General features: G+C 31.0%; 3 protein-coding genes across 4 annotated transcripts; 2 read left to right on the top strand and 1 right to left on the bottom strand.

Moving 5' to 3' along the window:
- On the top strand, positions 1 to 2417 carry LOC107926413 (high affinity nitrate transporter 2.7). The gene is made up of 2 exons (XM_041098027.1): positions 1 to 1579; positions 2061 to 2417. Exons 1-2 carry the CDS (start codon positions 453 to 455, stop codon positions 2299 to 2301), a joined length of 1368 nt encoding a protein of 455 aa, XP_040953961.1. The 5' UTR covers positions 1 to 452; the 3' UTR covers positions 2302 to 2417.
- Positions 2418 to 3329: 912 nt separating this feature from the next.
- On the bottom strand, positions 3330 to 5911 carry LOC107926385 (sirohydrochlorin ferrochelatase, chloroplastic). The gene is made up of 6 exons (XM_016857230.2): positions 5725 to 5911; positions 5430 to 5647; positions 5267 to 5328; positions 4634 to 4744; positions 4433 to 4525; positions 3330 to 3685 (listed from the first exon to the last, which is right to left on the bottom strand). Exons 1-6 carry the CDS (start codon positions 5772 to 5774, stop codon positions 3560 to 3562), a joined length of 660 nt encoding a protein of 219 aa, XP_016712719.1. The 5' UTR covers positions 5775 to 5911; the 3' UTR covers positions 3330 to 3559.
- Positions 5912 to 12688: 6777 nt separating this feature from the next.
- Positions 12689 to 18184, top strand: LOC107926572 (glycosyltransferase BC10). Of its 2 annotated transcripts, XM_016857461.2 has the most exons (12): positions 12689 to 13318; positions 13998 to 14111; positions 14756 to 14856; positions 14996 to 15067; positions 15613 to 15694; positions 15832 to 15912; positions 16226 to 16264; positions 16389 to 16454; positions 16723 to 16872; positions 17165 to 17293; positions 17939 to 17991; positions 18060 to 18184. In XM_016857461.2, the coding sequence occupies exons 1-11, from the start codon at positions 13076 to 13078 to the stop codon at positions 17978 to 17980; spliced, it is 1119 nt and encodes a 372-aa protein (XP_016712950.2). In that variant the 5' UTR covers positions 12689 to 13075; the 3' UTR covers positions 17981 to 17991; positions 18060 to 18184. The 2 variants fall into 2 exon arrangements, with proteins under 2 accessions (XP_016712950.2, XP_016712949.2); XM_016857460.2 differs by having other exon boundaries at positions 12690 to 13318; positions 17939 to 18184.
- The last annotated feature ends 976 nt before the right edge of the window (positions 18185 to 19160 follow it).

Genomic DNA, 19160 nt, shown 5'->3' on the forward strand with positions numbered 1-19160 from the left:
AGACTTGTTTTTATTCTGTTTCTTCTTTCCCGAGGATTGATGCATTGAATGAAGGGAATAGTCCAGCTCTGTGTTTCCTTAGTACTTTCCAATTGTCTTTCATCATTCCTGGTTTTTTCAGTTGGGGTTGTAACTGTTACCTATTCTTTACTAATGAAATTTTAAATTATATTTTTAAAAGGTTAATCTCTGTTAAATTAAGGGATAAAAATACGATCATCACTCTCTACTTTAAATAGCTAAATTTAGCAACAAAATCTCCAGTCGAGATAGTTAATTAAACCATTCCAGATTTTTTTTATAAATTTTAAATAGAGAATCTTTTTTATTTTTTCACAAAAATCCAGCAAAATCCATGCCATGCATGACAGATTAGAGATTAAATTCCATGACAAACCCAATTTTCATTTCGACTTTGTGCTTTCCTTTCTTTTCGTCGTCAAGCTCCTGTAATGGAACATTCTTCCCCAAGAAAGCCTCACTTATCTTCTTTACCTTTAGACTCTGAAAACAAAGCCACTGAATTCCACCCTTTCTCCACTTCACCACCTCACATGCTCGCCTTTCACCTCGCATGGCTCTCCTTGTTCTCTTGTTTCTTTTCCACTTTCTCAATCCCTCCCCTCATACCTATCATGCGCCAAAACCTCAACCTTTCCGCCGCCGACGTCGGCGCCGCCGGTACTGCCGCTTTCGTCGGTTCCATCTTTTCCCGCCTCGCTATGGGACCTGTATGTGACCTCGTTGGCCCACGTATAGCCTCCGCCGCTCTCTCCCTCATCACCGCCCCAATAGTTCTAGCCACCGCTTTTATTTCTTCCCCGACTTCTTTCATCCTCGTTCGTTTCCTCATCGGATTTTGTTTAGCCAACTTTGTAGCTAACCAGTTCTGGATGAGTTCATTGTTCTCCACCTCCGTCGTCGGCCTCGCTAACGGGTTCGCCGCCGGTTGGGCTAACATGGGAGCTGGGGTTGCTCAATTGACCATGCCCCTCTTATATTCCTTCGTCAAATCCTTTAACGTACCGGAAAACACCGCATGGCGAGTCATTTTCGTTGTTCCGGCGACTTTCCAAGCTATAACAGCCATAATGGTCTTAATTTACGGCCAAGAACTGCCATGCAAGGACTCCATAAAGGTTTCTAACAAGCCAAAGGAGAGTTTTTTACGACTTCTGTTCAATGGGTTGATGAACTATAGAGGGTGGATATTGGGTTTAATCTATGGCTGCTGTTTTGGGGTAGAAATGACAATGGATAATATAGTAGCACAGTACTTTTACTACCGATTTGGAGCGAATTTACAGGTTGCAGGGACGATTGCGGCTTGTTTTGGGCTGACGAATTGGTTTGCACGGCCAATGGGTGGGGTTGTGTCGGATCAGATGGCGAAGCTGTTCGGGGTTAGAGGCAGACTTTGGGGGTTGTGGGCGGTGCTGACGGTGGCAGGTTTGCTTTGTGTATTGATGGGACGAGCTAACTCGGTAGGTGGTTCCATTGGTGTGATGTGTATGTTCTCGGTGTTTGTTCAAGCTGCTTCCGGCCTTACGTTTGGCATTGTCCCTTTCGTTTCCAAAAGGTGACGTTGTTTAAACTTTGAACCACAAACGCCCAACACGGTATCACATGGACACAATCTAAGTTAGATTAAAAAGAATTATAAAATGGTGATTAAATTATTTAAAAGTTTTTATTTAATTTATTGAGTTGTTATGATTTTTTTAAGCGATGATCTAATTATCAATATCTATCGATTGGTAGAATAACATAGTTAAATTTAAATCGATCTAATGGTCAATATCAGATATAGAAGTGAAAGTCATTTGAATTTTGGTTAAAGTTATTTCATAAAAAAGAAATTAAACCATAGAAAAGAAAGGAAAGAATAGCTTAAGATTAGTGCAGACAAGTACATATGAATAAAAGTATACAATAATAATTTTAATAATTCATTGCGTTATTTGAAAATTTTTAAATAATTTATTGATTATTTTATGATTTTTTAAAATTAAATAATGTCTAATTTAATTTTATATATAAAATAATGTGATGTTTTGCAGGTCATTGGGAGTGATATCAGGGATGACAGGAAGTGGAGGGACAGTGGGAGCTGTTGTGACACAGATGCTATTGTTTTCGGGTGATAAATTTTCAACACAAACAAGCATTTCTGTAATGGGGCTTATGATGATCATTTGCACACTTCCAATCTCTTTAATCTATTTTCCTCAATGGGGAGGTATGTTTTGCACTCCCAATGAAACTTCAATAGATGAAGAAGATTATAGCTTGCTGGTTTAAGATTTACAACCAACTATGAGATAGTAAGAGAAATGCAAAACTATTTATCAATTCTCTCCTTTTTGTAATGTATTGCATTGTAAAAAAATATATGGTTTTAAGAAATATTCTTCAAATGGATTGTAAGCACTAAGTATGCAAGGGAAGTAAAGAGAGGCAATGTTGGAACCGGATCGGTTAGACTGAAAATCGGTCGGTACGATGATCTGAATTAAGGGGTTGGACCAAAAAAAACTGTTTAGGAGACGATTGAACCGGGTCTAAAAGTATTTATGAATTTTAATAATTTATTTAATTTAAATCCGATCAACGATCGGACTAAGAATAGGTGACCTAATCTATTAGACCACGGTTCGATTTTGAAAATCATGAATTAAAACCAATAAGAAAATTTGATTGGACCTGTTTGATTGGTTGCTTCAATAATTAAAAAAATTAAATATTAAATATAGGTATTAAAAATATACATTTAGCTAAATATAAAGCGTTCAATTGGTTTTGGTTTGGATTAATCAGGTCAAGTCAATTCGAGTTTTAAATTTTTAACTCGTTTCAGATTCATTATACTTTCGAGTTAGGAACATTTCAAGTTTGGGTTTTTTCTTAAGCCATTTTGAGTTCAAATAATTTAAGTTTGCCACAAGTTTTTAAATTGGATCATTTCAAACAATTTGTATGAAAGTTTTTGGGGTTATTGAAATTCGAATCAATTTTGGAACAAATCATATTCTAATTTAAATTGGACAGGTTCAAATTGTTGATTTAAATAATAAAATCTAATTAAGCTAAGTTTGAATTCAAGTTACTCGGATTAAATCTTCATACTCGAATCACAGAAGTATAATCTTAAGATTCCATTTCATAGCTTAAAACCTAGTTTTTTTACCAATCTTCTAAATTTCTGGTTCTACTAGATAGAATAGACCTGATTCTTGATTCAATTGGTTCAACTAAACTAATTTTATTTGATCCACCGAGAACTTCATTGTCTAGACCAAACATGTCATTGATAAAAAAAGGGAAATATGTAACAATGAAACTCAAATATGTATTACATCAGATTGTACAAATCATATATTTCGTTTAATACATGGAAAAATGCATCTTGGCATAAATTATGGACAGAACATCCTGAAAGATAAGAAAAACTACTATATATGCAGCCTTTGCATGAACCGTTGGGTTATATTTCATATGCTCAGATCTCAACTTTCGTACAATCGGAACCCTCCGATTCCTACATTCAATCCCGAAAACTTTAAGTTTTAATTACATCCACGAGTCCGTAGAGCTTGCATTTGCTTGTTCCAGCACAAGCTGCACACTCATCGGCATCTCCAGCTACATGGCTCAAGCAGTGTTTGATCCTATCATTCATGACATCCTTCAAAATATAGAAAAACAATTAGAGAAGAAAATATCTGGCGGTCAAGTAAAGCCAACGTACGAGGAAACAGAAACTATCTACAATGATGTTATTAAAAACCCGAAAACAAGACATGCAAAGAGAGATTGATTTAGGGCCAATCATTTGGAAAAGCTAGCAGAGAAAACTTCATAAATTTAATTGAACACATAGTGACCAAAGAGGAAAACAAGAGAGTTCATAGTTCATACAATAAGCAGCTCGAGCAGGTTATGAAGCGTTATTATATACGAGACATGTTTGAGCAATAACAAAGAAAGTTACACAACAATCATCAATCATGTCCTTGACAATGACTTACAGGCTTCTTCATTTCAAAACCCATACGAAATCGACAATTACCAATAAGGAAAACAGGGTGTTTATATGCAATACATGTTTGGACAACAAGAAAGAAAGTTTCACAACAACCGTGCACTTGACAATGACCTATGAGCTTCTTAGTATCAAGCTCGTAAGAAACCGATGGTGAACAATGATGGAAACAAGAGAGTTCGTATCACAAGCAGGCCATGGGGCAGTTATTATATATGACACATATTTGAGCAATAACAAAGTTTCACAACAATCATGTACTTGATACTGACTTACAAACTTCTTAGCATCAAAAACCTTATTACTTGAACTAAATATAATAGCCAGAGAGAACTATACAAAACTCGTACGAAATCAATGATGACCAAAGAGGAAAACAAGTGTTCATACCACAAGCAGCTCGTGCAGGCCGAGTGGGGCAGTTATTATATACGATGCACCAGGGTGATCCCTTGCAGCATCAGCAGTTAACAATGGGATATCCTGTGAAATAACATAGCAACATTCAGCAAACCGGAATTACCCCCAAACTTCTATAGACACAACAAATGTTCTTTGTTGAGTTTATCAGAAGCAAATATATTGAGTTACCTGGTACCAATGCCTTCCAGGGAAGAGAAAGAATGGACTAACAATCACGCGATTTGCTCCTCGTTGAACACACAAACCAAATGCATCTTTTATCGATGGCTCGGCCAACTCCTAGTTAAATTAACTGAAAATGTAAGAATTCAGTGCCCAAAATATGATACTATAACATCTTAAAACCAGTGAAAACATTGACATCTACCTTAAAAACACCAAATACAATATATATATATATGCCTATGTTGCTAAATACAGTGAACCAAATAAAACAGACAACTTCAAAGCTAAAACTACTGTTATCAAATTGCCATCAAAGTTCTAACAGAACACCATCAACATGGGATTCCTTGAAAACTCATGGTTAAAAAAAAGGGTAAACTATAAAATTAGTCACCCAACTATTAGTCTCTGTTTTGATCACCAAACTATAAGAATTTTCAATTTCAACACTAACATTTTAGATCGTTTCAGTTTTGGTCACTTGAAAATGATGAGGTGGCTTTTTTCTAACTGGTATAATAATACATTTAGTCCTCAATAATTCAATAAATTTAACCTTCACATTTACAAATTCTATCAATTTGATCCTCAAACACATACAATTAATATTTTTAATGGAAAAAAAAAAGGAATTACCATATGAGCTGGTTCAACAATTGGGTACCCAGATTTTTCTCGAAACATGGCTACAAATTCATCTGAAATTCATTAAAATTTAAGTATAATTAGCTCAAAAAAGTGGTATATTTTTAAATTAATTACCAGATTAAGAAAAAATTAAAGTTTTTTTAAAGCTTACTTAGCATGAGATTGGATTCTTTACGGCGAGAACCATGGTCCACGATGATAACTCCATCTTTTTCACCGACCCCATTTGGGAACTGTTTGAATCCACCATTTTCGAAGCCCAAACTTGACTTCGCTGAGAAATTTCTGATCCTTGAAGGGCCCGTTTGAAATTTTGGGGACTTGAGGGACGCCCAAGTAGATTTTCTTGCAGTTTTGTCAACTGAAGAACTGCAATTCCAAGGACTGAATTGAAAAACAAAGAGTATATGATTCTTCAAAAATGAAAATTCAAAAATATATATTACCTTTTAAGAGGGAGAGTTTGAGGGATGAATAATGATTCTATCGACATCATTGGAGCTAAGTTCTCAATACTTGGGTGAACGCTTTCAATACGAACAAGAAGGACCCAACGATGTCGTATCGTCTATGAATACTTTAGCCCATCTTAAGCCTGAAAAATGAAATTTTTTTGAGTGATGGCCCAGAGATAAGGTAAAATTCAAAGAGGCTGCCCTTAACATAAAGGTTGCTTTATGGCTTATTGCTATAATAAGCCCTCAAACTTTTACCAAAAAATCAATTAAGCTCTTCCAAATTTTTTTAGCTTAACAATTTTGACTAAGAGACCTTTTGATCAACATTGACCATTAGAAATTAATGACCATTAACATACGCCACGTCAACCAACAAATATTGATGTAACATATCTAATAAATTACTTTTTTTTATAAATTATATACAATTTATGACTTTTAATCAATTTCTACCAATTTTGATGCTTATTTTTTATACATTTTTTATATTTTTTTAATTTTATAATGTATCTCAACAAATGATTGTCCCAAAAATAAATGATAGGTCAAATTCAAATAAATCTAGACAATCATTTATTTTGTGTATTTATTTTTAATATATTTTTTATTTTTGAAAAAATGTATTTCTTATTTTTTCATCGTGTACTTATTTTTTATTTGCTCATATTCATTGTGTCCATTTATCCTTGTACTCTTTGTAAATTTGGAATTTAATACATTTACTTTTATTTCTATGAATTTAGTCTTTTTATTTTTCAAGTTTCAAAATTCATGTCCAACTATTAACACTGTTAAATTTATTTTGTTAAATTCAAGTTTATTACAACGTCATTTTTTAGTTACATGGTTACCAAGTGAGTTTTTTTTATTATTTTCAAAATATCGCACCAACAAATTAAAAAAATGTTAACAATTAATCCTAAATTTTGAAATTTGAAAAGTAAAGTGACTAAATTCCTAAAAATAAAAATATAAGGACTAAATATCAAAATTTGAAGAGTACAAAGACCAATAACATATTTTAACCTTTCTTTTTTTTTTTACATGTCGAATCCAAGTTAATTTGGTAACTTTTATAACATTTGATACCTAAACTTGGCATTTTTTTTTTAAATTTGGTACCTAAATTTATGAAATGTTATACAAGTTATGCAAAATACTAACGATATTAAAAAAATTTGTTATGCTACAAAAATAGTCAGTATTAGAGGAAATTCATGTTAAAAAATAGATATTGAACTATGTTTAATGAATTAATATTAAATAAGAAAAAAAATATTTTTAAAACTCCAAATTAAAAGAAATTCATTATTTTCAATTAATAATTAGTTAATTAAAAATAAAAGTAATTGAACATATAAAATATAAAAATATATCATATCATCTATCACATGTCGATCATACATTGATTATTTTTGCTATCTCATAAAAAATAACATTTTTAGTATATTTAAGTAACTTGTAAAACGTTCGAAAAGTACCAAATCGAGCAAAAAAATTAGATACTAAATTAGACCCCAAAACGATTAAGTACCAATTTAAGAAAAAATGTCAAATTTAAGCACCAAATTAAGAAAACGTGACAAGTTCGGATACTAAATATTATATTAAACCATAATAAATTTCTTCATGTTTCAAATTTCTTTCACATGTTTAGAATACACTCCACATGTAAGCTAATATTTAATACCCAAATTGATGAAAAAATCTAATTGATATGATATTACTATTTTAAATTTTTAATTATATTTTTTAATTTTAAATCACACTTTACTTCCAAATTAATATTTGATACCTAAGCTGATGAAACAATAATATTTTATATAATTAATTATAATTTTAAATTTTAAATCATTGAGGACATGTGTTGCACTTAAATGAAAGAGTTAAGTTTGAGGTGGCCTTTACCTTAACCTGGCTTACTTTTATTTGGAAGTGTATTTAATAAAAGAGTGTAGTTATTGATTTTTTCTTATTAGAGGTGTCCATGAATTAGGTTGAGCACAACTAAAATTTTAGATTCGATTAGTAAGTTGGGCTCGACTCGGCCGAAACAAAAGGCTTAGATTTTTATCCAAGTCCTCTATCCTTTCTCTTTATTTAGATAGATATTCATTTCGTGTAGATTGCAGATGTTGTCTGAATGATGTCTATGAATATTAACGGCAGCAAAGCTAAAACCGTAAAATAATGATCCAGTAAAGTTGGTGTTGCAGTTTCTATTAAAATCAGCAGTCCTTCCCTATTAATCCAACAAATGCCATAAACTTGTCACTGTAAGATAAAGTGCACAGTCTCGAATATATGCATAACATATATTCATAGAAGAAACTAGATTGGTGAGGGGGTGTCGTCTCTGTGAATGAGTGATTAGGGATTGGGAAGGGGTATTAGGGGTTATAATCGGGAAGGGGAATTAGGGGCTGGGAGTGGCAATGTGGGATCGGGTAGGGGAAAAGGGATATGGTTAAAAATTTAGGTTAAAACATTTGAGTCAGACTTAGATTAAAAAAACTTTATCCAAAGTTGGAATATTTGGAATTATAATTTTATTCAAACATTTTCATAATTTGAACCAATCTTCGAATTGGTTCAAGTAGCGTTGCCCATGGAAAGTTGTACATTTGTGGCATGTGAGTGTCAATAATTACTTAAACTCAATCTTGGCAACACAATTAACTTATTCCAATTCATATGTGTGAAAAAGAAAAGGTTAACTGTAATTTTCATCCTTATTTAAATAAAGATACACGAGATTTAGCGTGGTAGTTTCTCACTTCATTTTTAATCTTGTGGTTGAGGGTTCAATTCTCGTTCGTGAGAATGAAGTACATTCTATGGTCAGTTGTTTACCTTTTTTGAGAATACCCACATTGAGCAGATTAATTATTGCTATCCGGAGTGGATACCTTAATTTCAAAAAAAAAAATAGAAGATAAACTACATCTAAGAGCACTAAATTATTCGTAAGTTTACATTTTGATCATTTAACTTCAAAATTTTACAAAATTGTCACTAAACTATTCAAAAGTTTTCATTTAAGTCATTGAACTATTTGAAAATTTTCACTTAAGTCATCAAGCTATTAAGTTTTTTTTTCTTTAAAAAGTCCATATAGCAAGTTTCAAGCGACGATTTGATGACCAATATAGTGGATCAGTATCCATTGACAAGTAGAATAACATAGCGTAGATCCAAATTAATTTGACGGTCAATGTCGAAGATCAAAGAAAAAAGTTGCTTGGATTTTTGTTTGTGGATTCGTGAAGTTTAAAGTTGTTTCGTGAAAAAAAAGAAATATAAAAAAAAGAAAGGAAATGCGTGTTTTCGATCGGTACATGTAGTGTGAACAAATAAAATCATATAGCAACAATTTTAATAGCCTAGTGACTTAAATAAAAAATGTTAATAATTTAATAACAATTTTTAACAATTTTCATTAAAAGATTGCAAAAAGATGATGATTCAAAGAGACAAAAAAAAAATGGTGTTATTGTCTAAGGTTGTTGAAAGAAAAGGATGAAAATGGAGGTTGATAAATCACTATTTTGGCATTGATCTCTAATGATTTTAGAGAAGACACATTGCTTAGCCAATACCCCACTTTTAGTAGTTGCATTTCTTTAGGATTAATAAACCACTTTTGACCCCTTTTTCATTTATTGTTATTTAATAATCAAGTCCTTATAATTTTATAACAACCAGTTAGTTAGCACTTCTTTTTCTCAAACCATCCTATTTTTTATGTTTATTTCCTTCTTCTAGGAATATCATAACATTTCCCTTTTCTTTCATCTATATTTCTCATCATATCTATTCAAAAAGTCATAATTAATGCCATTTAATTTTTGCTTTTTAAAACCATTTTTTATCAATTCATTTTAATTAATTTAAGTAAATAAATATCATATGTTTTTAAATAAAGACACATGATAGTTTTTAAATTTTGTTTGGAAAATTTAAAAAAATCCTAAACATTAGTATACTAAATAATTTTTATATATTATTAGAAACCCATCCCCTAATTATTTAATTTGTAGTAAATGGGAATAAAGGGTATTTTTTAAATTTTATTGCAAAATGATGAAAATATAAAAAAAATATTTGCATTTGGATTTTGGAAGCCTTTACAATTGCCTTTCAAAAATTTGAAATATATATATATACTTCTTTTTCTTGATTGAAGCAATAATTCACTATAATTATATTCAATTATTGGAAAAAGAAAAAAGAAAAAATATTCTCATTATGTTTATCTGTTTAAGCTATAGAACATGAGATTTTAGTGCCACAATGTAGGTGAAGCATTCCACTAGCAAGGTAAATGGATAATTAGACATGGGTTTTTTTATGGAAATTATAATTAATAGCATGCCTATTTTTATTGAATTATTATTTTATACACTCCATAAGCGAGTGCTGATTGATGCTATCCTATTTTACATTGTTAGTGAAGTTTTTTAGATTCTATAAGCACGTAAAGGGTTATTTATATAATTTTTTTATCACACTTTATAATACATTTGTCAAACCCTTAATTCGTTTATAGAGTTTATAAAACTCTACTGACGATGTATCAAATAAAGTTCTATAAAATAATAATTAAATAATACACTTGACATCATTCTAAACCCGCTTATAAAATTTTTTTACTGCACTGTCCATGGATATAATAATTACCCATTTTTATTTTCATGTACAATATATATTACTTTCAAGACTAAGTGTGAATTTTTTATTGAACTTATATTTTAAATAATTCATAGTAATTTTTTGTTTGTTTGTTGGGATTTTTTGGTGGATCAAATCTTTAAAATATTATTCAATTGGATTTATATTTAAAAAATTAATTGGCATAATTTTTAATAAACAATAAATATTATTATAAGGGCACTTGTGTCTTTTAATAAATTATATAAAAAATTTAAAATAATTTATTTAAAAACACAATATTAGAGTTTAACCTTAAAACCCCAACCACTCTTTTAAAAAATGTTGTTTCCTTTTAAAGTAATTTAAAGATAAAAATATAGATCTATCTCTTTTTTTAATTAATTTCACTTACATAATAAATATGAAATAATCTAATAGTTTAAGTCCATATTTTTTTTTCGAATTCCTTAATTTAAAAAAAAATATATAAGGTAAGAGATGATAGAAAAAATACAAGCTAAGAAGGAGATAATTTAGATAAAAAAATGAAAAAAAAAAAGATTTAAACAATAAAAGTACATAGACATATTAAAATTCTATATAGTTTTGGAAATTTATTATAATTATATTCTACAAAAAAAAGTAAAAAGATAATTGATAAAAAAATTAAAGTTGAAACAAGAGCAATGTTGGAAGAATTATTCTTAGCTAGGGATAAAAGGTTTCGGAAAGTTGAAGTTGAGTATGATAATGCTTTGTTGGTTGAATTACTTTTGTCTGGTGGAGGAGCTAGTAGTAGTTTAGTGAAACTACGGCTGTTACATCAAGTTTTGCGTCGTAAATGGGAGATTCGTATCCGACTTATCTCAAGAACTCTTAATGGTGTTGCTGATCACATGACTAAATGTGCTGATACAAGTAGCTCTTTGATAAGTTTATTTAGATCCCCACCGGCTTCGGTCATGAACTTGTTGGGAAGAGATCGCAATATATTTATTTACTCTTGATTATAGTTTTATCTAATATAATCGCTTAATGCTGTCATTTTCTACAAAAAAAATTAAAATATACTCTGAGTTATTATATTTTTCATAGATTTTAAATTTAGTCCATACTTTTATTTCAAGTAATATAATTTCTTTAATTGTTGGATTTAAAAATGCAAGTCCAATCGTTAACGATATTAAAATTATTTTGTTAAATTCAGGTTTGTTGCAACATCATTTTTTTAATTTTACGTATACTAAGTGAGTATTTTTTTTATTTAAAAATCAGGGGCGAAGATAAGAGTAGGTAGTCGCCTTGCCCCGCTCCAATGGTAAAATTTTCATTTAGACCCTTTAAAATTTAAGAAAATTCAAATTATTATAATGGTAAAATTGCACTTTGACTCCTAAAATTTCATAATTCATAATTATTATAATGGTTTTGTCCCTATTCAAAATGTCACACCAACAAATTTAATAAAAAAAATTATAATATTAACAATCAGACCTGAATGTTGAAATCTAAAAACAAATGAGACTAAATTCCTAAAAACAAAAGTATAAAGACTAAATTTTTAATTTATAAAAAAGTACATGAACTTATAGCATATTTTAACCTTAAAAAACACGATATGAATAATTAATGGTTAAAATAAGCCATAAATCCACGTACTCTTCCTAAATTTGGAATTTAATTCTTATACTTTTATTTTTAGGAATCTAGCCTCTCTATCTTTCAATTTTCAAAATTCAGATTCAATTGTTAACACTGTTAAAATTATATTGTTAAATCCAGGTTCATTGTAATGTCATTTTTTTAGTTAGGCTACCAAGTAAGTAAATTTTTTTTGTTTCAAAAAGTCACACCAACAAATTTAACAAATAAAATTAACAAATCTTAACAGTTTGACCTAAATTTTGAAATCTTAAAAGTAGAGTGACTAAATTCTTGAAAGTCCCTTTTATTTCTAGGAATTTAGTCCCTCTACTTTTAGATTTCAAATTTAGGTTCAATTGTTAAGATTGTTTTTTGTTTTTTGGTTAAATTGGTTGGCGTGACATTTTAAAATTAAAAAAATATTCACTTGCGAGGCATGTAACTATAAAAAATATGTTGTAATGAATCTGAATTTAACAAAACAAAACTAACAATTGAACTTAAATTCTGAAATTTGAAAAAAATATAGGGACTATATTCCTAGAAATAAAAATAGATAGACTAAAATTTAAATTTACAAAGAGTATGGGGACTTATGGCACATTTTAACCTTTAACCAAAACAATAAAAATACAACAGGAATAATTAAATTAAGAGGGAAAAAAGAAAAGAAAAGAGTAGGAAAATGAGAAGGCAACTGGAGTGGGATCTGTGTTGAAAAGGGATCTGATCTCCTTCTTCTCACGCAAACTTTACTGAACCAAAAAAAAAAAAAAACCTGTCTTCCCTTTACGACTCCCACATCAGTGGGCGAATTCGAAACGTTCTTTCTTTGCCTTCACTTTCATCATCACTTCACCATTTTCCTTTCAAACTTTCTCTCCAACCAAACAACAACCGGAACGTCAAATCCTCTCAATTTCTTAACTGAATTCAACTCATTTCCAAGAAAAAGAAAATGGTGTTTTCGTTGTTGTCTTTCCAGTGATAGAAAGAAAAAAAAAACACATAAAGTAATTAATTAAGTAAAAGAAAGAAAAGAATGAGTGCCATGAAGCGAAAACCGGTTCAGCAAAAATCACAGATTAGATGGAAGAGGAAAGTTTTGGCGGCGCTTTTAGTGTTGCTTTGTTTCGCGAGTTTAGTGTTAATGGAGGCACAGTACCCTCAAGTTGTTTCTTTGTCTTCTTTACGACATCGTTTCATCGTTAAACCGAAGATCGCCTTCCTTTTCATCGCTAGGAATCGGCTTCCTCTTGATATGGTTTGGGATGCTTTCTTCAAGGTACTTCAATTAATTTACTTAATTATTCCTGAATTTAGTAAATCCTGCTTAATATGGATGCTTTGTAGTTTGCTTTACTATGTTTCTAATTTTAGCATATGTGGATAAAGTTTGTTATCTTTTCTTTTTAGCTACATTTTTTTCTTAAATTAGTTACTAAATATTTCTATAGATTTGAAAATTAGAGAAATTACTATGCCTCTTTCTGAATTATGATCTTGATCATCATAATCATGAAGTGTTTCTGTTAAATGTTAATCTCTTTTTTATATTCTTTATTAATTTATTTTTGCAGGGAGAAGTGAACAGGTTTTCAGTTATGTTTCTTTTTAGCTAAATTTTCCTTAAATTAGTTACTAAATCTTTCTATAGATTTGAAAATTAGAGAAATTATTATGCCTCTTTCTGAATTATGATCTTGATTATCATAATTACGAATTGTTTTTGTTAATCTTTTTAAAAAATATTCTTTGTTAATTTAATTTTGCCGGGAGAAGAGAACAAGTTTTCAGTTATCTTTTCTTTTTAGCTACATTTTCCTTAAATTAGTTACTAAATTTTTTAGATTTGAAAATTAGAGAAATTATTATGCCTCTTTCTGAATTATGATCTTGATCATAATAATCATGAAGTGTTTTTGTTAATCTTTTTTTTCTTTTTATTTATTTATTTTTTGCAGGGAGAAGAGAACAGGTTTTCAGTTTATGTTCATTCTAGGCCTGGTTTTTTATTAAACAAGGGAACAACGAGATCCGCTTATTTTTTGAATCGGCAAGTTAATGATAGCATTCAGGTTAATTTTTGGACCATTTATTAAGACTATAAATCTTTTTTGTTACTATATAAGAAATTTGAACTTGCTTTTTTAATTGTCAGAGTTCTTTGTTTCGGTGTCCACATCCGAATAAATGTGTTTATGTTATCCCCTTGTCCTCATTGTGGTGCTTATGTTGATATCACAATGGTAAATGGCATTTGGATCTTGATTTTCTGGGGCCACAACCTGCCTAGTGCTTCCTTAAGGTCACTGTGTTGTTGCATGGACTTTGTATACATGCATATATGTGCATGCATCTTTTCCTTTAAGGGAATATAACTATACTATATATGTTATTAAATTATCAATTTGTTTGCAGTCCTTCATCCGTGGAGGAGTTGTTAAATTGCCAAAGGATCTGACTCTTCACACTTAAGATGTAGGATACCTAAGCCTGAATATCTGAGAGTAGAATATTTCATAACCAATAGAGTTGTTATAATGACGAGTTTGTTGGTTTAACTTTTGCTGCATGTATCTAAGATATTTGTGGACCCTTTAATGCAATCAATCATAAATAGTAGCCTAGTGCATTACGAAAATGCTGATGATAGATTGTGAACTATCAAATTTTAGTGGTTCTTGACATGAAAAGATTTCCTTCATGTGTTCTATTTCAGGTAGATTGGGGAGAAGCGACTATGATTGAGGCTGAGCGTATATTGCTTAGACATGCGCTGACAGATCCTTATAATGAACGCTTTGTTTTTGTCTCGGATAGGTGAGGATTGGTTTCTATGATGATTGTGCCGTTAAGACCTTTCTTTATTTGCATTATTTTCAGTTTCGAAGCTAAGAGAACGCTACTTTTTCGAAAATTTGGTATCTAAAAATACTTCAGTTACTTGGTTTCTTCTCAGCTGTATACCAATTTATAACTTCAGTTACACGTATGACTATATCATGTCAACATCAACCAGTTTTGTAGACAGGTTAGTGCACCTTTGAATTTTATTTTGTAGATGTATTTTTTGTATCTCACATGCCATCCATTATTAATATCTATTTGGACAAATTGGCTACTGAATATTGGACTGTTCAAATGGTCTATTGACAGAGTTTAGTTTTAGGTCTCCTATAGAGAGAATTGGTGATTAACTATTAACTTTTCAGCTGCATCTATATTTCTTATTTATCTTTGCTTGCGTAAACATTGTGATGCTTCCTCAACAAGCTACAAAAGCTAAAAACCTGCTTCTTGACTGGGAAAGTATACCCTTTTTCTCAGTAAGACCTTGCTCTGGGGAATAGATACCAAATCAAAAACGAGTTTGAATGCTTAATTCTGAACTAACTTTAAGATGTGCCTATATTGTCATTAAATGATTCCGTTTCCTGTTAGCATAAACTGGAATCAACTGGTATAAACTTATATGATGCCTTCTTAGGTCTTGTAATATTTTGCTATGCACCAACATTTATGTTAAAGTGATTTTAAGATTCTCTTTCTCTGAGTGTTCCAATTACTTGTGAGCAGCTTCGCTGATACAAAAGAGGGTCGCTACAACCCAAAAATGGATCCTGTTATTCCTGTTTACAACTGGAGGAAAGGATCTCAGGTAACAGTCAGGTTTTTTGTGGGACATCTCCTTAGCTTTTCATTGATATAAAAGAAAGTAAAATAGCATTTATTTTTGCTGCGGAACTTTGCAGTTCTAACAACTTATAGTCACCTTACAATTTGCTTATCTTGCAGTGGGTTGTGCTAACAAGAAAGCATGCAGGGGTGGTTGTAAATGATACTACAGTCTTTCCCATGTTTCAACAACACTGCAAGGCAAGTTGTCTTGTATTTATGACTGCTGGCCATTTTATTAATTTAAAAGGATCATGATCTTCGTAGTCACAGAATGGTGTGAACTTAAGAATTTCAAGCTAATGTCAGTGCTTTCTTCACATGTTTTGAGAATAAATTTTACAAAATGGACGGTTATTTTGACTCCATTGCAAGCTTAGCATGTGAAATTATGGTTCCTTCTCTCAACAGACCGAGTTTTTTAGAATACACTAAAGCAAATTATCTAAAAAGATTTTCATGGTTGTTAAGGATATGCTATTTTCTCATATTTTACCTAATCAATATCATGCAGAGGAAATCATTACCGGAGTTTTGGCGAGATCGTCCATTTGTAAGTATGAATATGTCCTTTTTATGTATTTTCAATATTATTTCGAGTCAATTTGCAGGAAGTTTCTTTATACTTTTTAAGTGTTTTAATAGATAAAACGATCTCATGCATTTATATTGTGCAGCCAGCTGATCCAGCAAAGGAGCACAATTGTATACCAGATGAACATTACGTTCAAACATTACTTGCGGTAAGAACTTATCTGCAACATTGCCCTTCTCGACCTTTTTATTCAGCTCTTGAGTTGATATAAAAAGTTTCCTTTTATTGGGAAAAGACATTCAAAATTGCTGTTCTCATCTGCATACTCTTTTAACCAGTGAACATTTTGATTTTGCACTTGAAATTTCTTCCAAGGCTTTGAACTAAAGTGCTAATCATACTGCTTTTGTCATTCTTTCTTTTGTTTTTCAAATTATTATATCTCTTTGAATACCAATCTTATTCAAAATATTCAGCAAGAAGGCTTTGAAGGGGAAATTACGCCCAGATCATTAACCTATTCTGCATGGGATCTTTCGGCCTCAAAAGATCGTGAACGCCGCGGATGGCATCCTGTGACTTATAAGTTTTCTGATGCCACTCCTGTGCTAATCAAATCCATAAAGGTACCTTTGCCCTTCCTTTGAGCTCCTAGATGGTAATAGATTATCGATCTCCTATATTTAAAGCTAAAAGAACAAGAATCATATTTGATAGGCATTTGTACCGGAAACTAATAAGTTCAACTAAAAACTGTTGTAATTCTTCATTTTTCTTGAACTACTTGTATCTGACACTCCAAATATATGGAAATCTTGAATGTTCGAATGTTGTATGCTCAGACCCGAATCTAAGTAAACATTGATTGTATTTCATGAAGTGTTCTGGAAAACTAAAGGTGTTTAATGACTTATGCAGGATATTGACAATATCAATTATGAAACTGAAAACAGAAGAGAATGGTGCAGTAGCAAGGGGAAGCCAGCCCCTTGCTTCCTTTTTGCGAGAAAATTCACCAGGCCTGCGGCTCTCCACCTTCTTAATTTGGTAAGTTCTAATTTTACACAAATCTTTTTAGCATATAAAGATGCTGAGAATAACCCGGATGTCTTTTGATATGCATGACCATTTTATGTAACTCGGATTTTGTTTTTGGTTGAATACCTTTTTTGGCCCTTATACTATAGCTAAATTATCACTTTGGTACCGGTACAATCTTTTATCAGTTTGACCCCTGTACTATCATTCCGCATACTTCGTTTCCCCATTGTTGATTTCCATTTTAAAAAAAGAAAGGCTTATTATCTCTTTTGGTTCATGTACTGTAACTAAATTATCACATTGGTACTTGTACAAATCTTTTATCGGGTTGGCCCCTGTACATCCTTGTGTATACCCCGTGTGGAAATTAAGTTGTCCACATGTTGACATGTGATAGACTTTAGGGTTTTTTTAACAAAAATGAACAGTGGGGTAGCGGGTATACAACATGATAGTAGAATGGCTAGAGTGATAAAAAAAATTGTACAGATACCAAAGTAATAATTTAGCTATGGTACAAGGACCAAAAGAGGTAATAAACCTTTTTTTTTTTTCCCGAAGTACCTTCATCCAATACATATCTATATCCAAAACTCACCTCATAAAATAACATCTGCTTTTTTGTGGTTCTTGGTTTTTGTTGTTGAACAGTCAGTTCTGGGAGCTCGCCGAGGAGCAAAAAGTGAAACATAACAATACAAAGGGTAATTTTCTGTACTTTGGCTAATGTTAGGTAGGATTTGTTAGGCTTAACCTGTTGTATTTTTTGCAGTAAAAAATAATAGAGGGAGCTGTAAATTTAGAGAGGGGGAAATGAAATCCAAAGTTTGTTGTTGTATAATAAAAATATCATTTTCTAAATAAAAATATACATATATGAAAATTTTCATTGTCTTATCCATGGATATTTAATTTTTATTTTTATTATTTTATACAATGTATGTTTCTACTCATACCCTCAACTTATTAATTGGAAGAAAAGAAACGGTGCAGTTAAGCGGGTTTAAACATATGTTCTCGTATATTTTAATAAATATATATCTGTAATAATTTATTTTAATTTATTATGTACAAATTAAAATATTAAAAAATATTTCTTTGTAAAATCTGTAATTAAATTTACATAAAACTTGTTTATTATTAAATAGATAATTTGAGATGATTGAAAATTTTAAAAATAAAATGTCGTTGGGTTCTGGACCTTCGGGCCTATCGAGCTGGATAGGTAATGGACATATATATATTGAGGTAAATAACGGAATAATTAAACGAAATTAACTAGAAATATTTAATGGACAAACCTGTATTCTTATTAAAAGTCAATTTAGTAATATCATCTGCTTCAATTCTAAACAAAAATTTCAATTACAAAATATTAAATACTTTAAATATATAATTTTATTAAATAATAAATGAATTTTTTGAGTCGTATGAGTCGATCTTAAATTGTGGGGACCCGTTTCAAGCAAAAATAAAAGTTTAACTTATTCATTGTTTAGTCTTTAGGGGGTTGAAAGGAAGTGGATGTACATGTTTGCTGCTCCATTGTTGAAATTGCAAATAAGAGAAATAAAGCCTTTACCGCATTATTTTGTTCCCAGCATCTAGATTTGTTATGATGTTGTAACAATTAAGTGGATGGTTAACACGGGATGCAACTTGTTCACACTGGTATGAAGAGTTACTAAAATGGGGACGGTTCACATTGCAGATGATGCAAAGAGCCGCTAGGATGATGATTTGAGAAAGTTGGGTTTAAGTTTAAGCAAAGTATAGACAACATAGGCTACTTGTACGTCTTATCCTTACCCCCCTCCCCAGTCCTAAGAAGGAATATTTATAGAGGGAAGTTGACTCAGCCTATACCTTAACT

Source organism: Gossypium hirsutum, chromosome D07, assembly GCF_007990345.1.
Source record: "Gossypium hirsutum isolate 1008001.06 chromosome D07, Gossypium_hirsutum_v2.1, whole genome shotgun sequence".
Lineage (NCBI taxonomy): Eukaryota > Viridiplantae > Streptophyta > Magnoliopsida > Malvales > Malvaceae > Gossypium > Gossypium hirsutum.

Bases quoted from the DNA above. Each gene is read 5' to 3' on its own strand.
- LOC107926413 (XM_041098027.1), top strand. From the start codon at position 453: ATGGAACATTCTTCCCCAAGAAAGCCTCACTTATCTTCTTTACCTTTA. The intron at 1,580-2,060 runs GTGACGTTGTTT...GATGTTTTGCAG, and splicing joins GTCCCTTTCGTTTCCAAAAG to GTCATTGGGAGTGATATCAG.
- LOC107926385 (XM_016857230.2), bottom strand. From the start codon at position 5,774: ATGATGTCGATAGAATCATTATTCATCCCTCAAACTCTCCCTCTTAAA. The intron at 5,648-5,724 runs GTAATATATATT...TTGGAATTGCAG, and splicing joins CAAACTCTCCCTCTTAAAAG to TTCTTCAGTTGACAAAACTG. The intron at 3,686-4,432 runs GTATGAACACTT...TATATTTTGAAG, and splicing joins GCCTGCACGAGCTGCTTGTG to GATGTCATGAATGATAGGAT.
- LOC107926572 (XM_016857461.2), top strand. From the start codon at position 13,076: ATGAGTGCCATGAAGCGAAAACCGGTTCAGCAAAAATCACAGATTAGA. The intron at 15,068-15,612 runs GTTAGTGCACCT...ACTTGTGAGCAG, and splicing joins TCAACCAGTTTTGTAGACAG to CTTCGCTGATACAAAAGAGG. The intron at 15,695-15,831 runs GTAACAGTCAGG...CTTATCTTGCAG, and splicing joins ACTGGAGGAAAGGATCTCAG to TGGGTTGTGCTAACAAGAAA.